Source organism: Benincasa hispida, chromosome 1, assembly GCF_027475165.1.
Source record: "Benincasa hispida cultivar pf3 chromosome 1, pf3_genome.v1.1, whole genome shotgun sequence".
NCBI lineage: Eukaryota > Viridiplantae > Streptophyta > Magnoliopsida > Cucurbitales > Cucurbitaceae > Benincasa > Benincasa hispida.
The window spans coordinates 58,127,992-58,131,517 of NC_143478.1; the positions used below are offsets into that span (position 1 = coordinate 58,127,992).

Below are 3,526 nucleotides of genomic sequence, written 5' to 3' on the forward strand. Positions count from 1 at the left end.
ACCGGGTACACGATTCCACTAGCGAGATTGACAACAAGATAGTAAGAGAGAGCGACACTGAATGGAAATCATGTACTGGGTACACGATTTCACTAGCCACATGGATTAAACAGTCAAACAGTCAGCTGACTGGAAATCGTGTATTGGGTACACGATTTCACTACCCTAAATCTGTTAATACTTTCCCAAAACACCTATTTTTGAAAATATTTCCCCCCCAACCCTATTTTTTGTCATTATTTATTAAAAAAACATTATTTTAAAAAAAATCTTATTTACGAATAGTTTAAAAAATAAAGCCAAAATTTTGAAAACTAGAAAAAAAAGTAGTTTTTAAAAACTTGTTTATGTTTTTTAAATCTGGTTAAGAATACAATAACTGTATTTAAAAAATATGCAAATCATTATAATAAATGGGGAGAAAATAGTCGTAATTGTCAAAAACAAAAAACAAAAAACGAAATGGTTATCATACGGAGTCGTAGTCTCTGAATTTTAATTGACAATGGTTTAGTCTTTTTATTTTTAAATTTGTAACAATTTGACGTGCTTTACAACTTATAATAATTTAGTTCCTATCGTGAAAAGAGTTGGAAAGTAAGCCTACTTTCTTTCGATATACGTATTTTTTAAGTAAAATAGTTAAATTCTTAGCTAAATTTAAAAAACAAAAATAAAATTTTAAAAAATATATATTTTTTTATAGTTTTTAAAAATTAGTTTGTTATTTTAAAACATTAGTAGAAAGTAGATAAGAAAAAAAAAATAATTAGTTGTAAAATGGGTATTTAAAGGCTTAATTTTCAAAAACAAAAAACAAAAAAGATATGGTTACCAAATGGGGCTTGAATTAGAAAAATTATAATAGTAAGTAAAATAAGAGAAAATATTTACCAATATATAATCATTTAAAAATAATTGCATATATGATAAATGTTGATCAACCGCCTTTTCATTCATTTTTAATTTCCAAGTTTGTCCTTCTCTATTCCTCATCATTTTCCCTGTTTTTCCAAATTTTTTCTCCTTTCCCGGTCATGTTCTCCATTCTTTTTTTTTTTTTTTTTTGTTTTTCTTTTTCATTTTTCCCCATTTTGTCTCCTCTCCTATGGTGTGTTCTCCATTTTTTTTCCCATTTGGCTTCAATACTTGTTTTTTTTTTCAATTGCTTACATTTACTTTTTTTTTATTATTGTTATTTTTACTTTTGATTTTCAAATTTTTTTCATTGGTTAATTTTACTTTTTAATAAAATTAATTAATTAAAAAAAATTGAGAAAGCTAGGTTTCGAACCAAGGAATTGAAAGAAACTATTTTTCTCAATTTCTTACCATAGTTGGTGGGTTTTTAATAAACACTCCATTAGCTACTACTTACCGAATGAAGCCCAATAACAATATGAAAGAAAACCCATTAACATTTATATGAGTAAAAGCCCAATAACTTTACCAGAGAGAAAGCCCAAAATACCCTTTAGAAACCAATCCTTATAAGAAAGCTGCCATAACCTAGAACTTCACTTCCCCGCCTCCGGTCAATAAGAGAAGGTACGTCGACTCTTCCCTTCTTCTTCTCTGTCCAACCAGATCGCTAAAATGAAATTTATTTGTGATTATTCAATATTCTATAGAAAAAAATCTTAATGCTATCTTGCTGAAGTTTTGTACTATTATTTCCCTGGATCAAGCGAGTAATTCCCAGCATTTTTGTTCTCCGGTGAAAAGTCAGTCAAGTTTTTGGTACTCTTTACCATATTTGAGCTCCTGGTTCGCTGTAATTTGTGTTCATCGTATAAATGTATCCACTTTTTGAATAGGCAATGGCTCCGAAGCAACCGAATACTGGTCTCTTCGTGGGGCTTAACAAAGGACACGTAGTTACGAAGAAGGAATTGGCTCCGCGCCCCTCGGATCGTAAAGGAGTAAGTTGATTTTGTATTTCGTTAATCTAGGGTGTACATTGGGTAATCATAAACATTCTCCAAACTATTTCCTTTTTAAAATTTTTATTGAGTTGATTCCATTCGTCTCTTTTCTTACTTGGGGTTTTAGTGGTGGATGAAACTAGGGTTTGCCTGGGGAATAAATACCCTTGGTAGTGTCGATTTGATAAGATATTTTTAATAATTATTCTATGTTATATGGACTTAGCTTAATACTCTACAAAAGCTCTAAAGCAAGGAGATAAATCTTGATCGTACATTTGAATGTTTGTTCCTCACATAAGTGAATTGAAAGTCGGATGTGGACTGTGTTTGACTGTTTGGTTTGTTATCAGTTTCCTTCAATGATATTTTAGCTCTACCTTTTATAAGTTTTTATTTATTGTCTGCATGTGCTCAGTTAGATTGATAATGTTGAATGCTAGCAAAGGAGTCTGCTTTGTGAGGGTCTTGACCATATGCATATTACCATTTTGCATATAAAACAAATTGGAACTTCTTTTGTTCTGGACTATTGGTTTCTTTCAGAGCTATTTTAGCTGTTGGTGGATGGAAGTAATTGACACAAAATGATTAATGTTTGCTTGAATTCTGATTGTTACCATAGAAAAGTAGCAAAAGAGTTCTGTTTGTGAGGAATTTGATCCGGGAAGTTGCTGGCTTTGCCCCATATGAGAAGAGAATCACCGAGCTTCTTAAAGTTGGAAAAGATAAGAGAGCGCTAAAAGTGGCTAAGAGAAAGTTGGGAACTCACAAGCGAGCAAAGAAGAAGAGAGAAGAGATGTCCAGCGTTCTCCGCAAGATGAGGTATTTTCATATGGCTTTCAATTTTAACTCATTGTGATTGAATTTTATCCTTAATTCACTTCTGACGTGCTATCAACGGTAATACATAATTTAATTATGTTTTTTTCCATATACTAAAACTTTTTTCTTTGAATATCTTATTGATACAGAGCTGGTGGAGGTGGCGAGAAGAAGAAATGAAACTTGTGTGGTTAATTCCCATAATGTATAAGGACATGCTCTAGATTTGATATTTTTCTTATCCAGAAGGAAATTGAGTGGATTTTTGAACATTTTGTTAGATGAACTGTGATGTTATTAGAACTTATATTTAAATTTCTTCAAGTCGTTTTTTTAATTGCACCTTGCGGCCATTTGTATCTCTTTTGGTATAATTGCCAATTAGCAAGAATGTAATTCATCATTTAATTTAGCTTTTGAGAATGTTTTATTTGAAGGCAAAAAACTATTAATTGTTTTCTTTTGATAGTAAGTTCTTCGAATTTTAGGATTTTTTTAATTAACTTAATTTTAGGGGAATTTTCAAAAATAGAAAAATGGGAAAAACTATTTATATAAAATAGTAAAATTTTAATCTTCTTTAATGTGTGGGCAGAATCTTTCCCATGATCTCGCTCTCTCAAAGAATCTCGCTCTCTCTCACTTTCTCTCTCAAAGAATCTCGCTCTCTCTCACTTTCTCTCTCAAAATCTCGCTCTCTCTCCAGTTTCTCTCTCTCTCCACTTTCTCGCTCTCTCCACTCTTGCTCTCTCACTTTCTCTCTCAAAGACCTAGAT

General features: G+C 31.3%; 1 protein-coding gene across 3 annotated transcripts; it reads left to right on the forward strand.

The window, feature by feature from the left end:
- Positions 1-1,459: 1,459 nt before the first annotated feature.
- On the forward strand, positions 1,460-3,162 carry LOC120071015 (large ribosomal subunit protein eL36-like). 3 transcript variants are annotated; one of them, XM_039023002.2, is made up of 4 exons: positions 1,460-1,548; positions 1,818-1,922; positions 2,551-2,750; positions 2,900-3,162. In XM_039023002.2, the coding sequence occupies exons 2-4, from the start codon at positions 1,821-1,823 to the stop codon at positions 2,928-2,930; spliced, it is 333 nt and encodes a 110-aa protein (XP_038878930.1). In that variant the 5' UTR covers positions 1,460-1,548; positions 1,818-1,820; the 3' UTR covers positions 2,931-3,162. The 3 variants fall into 3 exon arrangements, with proteins under 3 accessions (XP_038878930.1, XP_090171406.1, XP_090171409.1); XM_090315280.1 differs by having other exon boundaries at positions 1,520-1,740; XM_090315283.1 differs by having other exon boundaries at positions 1,520-1,724.
- The last annotated feature ends 364 nt before the right edge of the window (positions 3,163-3,526 follow it).

Coding starts and splice junctions, on each gene's coding strand:
- LOC120071015 (XM_039023002.2), top strand. CDS start 1,821: ATGGCTCCGAAGCAACCGAATACTGGTCTCTTCGTGGGGCTTAACAAA. Junction 1,923..2,550: donor GCCCCTCGGATCGTAAAGGA/GTAAGTTGATTT, acceptor TTGTTACCATAG/AAAAGTAGCAAAAGAGTTCT. Junction 2,751..2,899: donor AGCGTTCTCCGCAAGATGAG/GTATTTTCATAT, acceptor TTATTGATACAG/AGCTGGTGGAGGTGGCGAGA.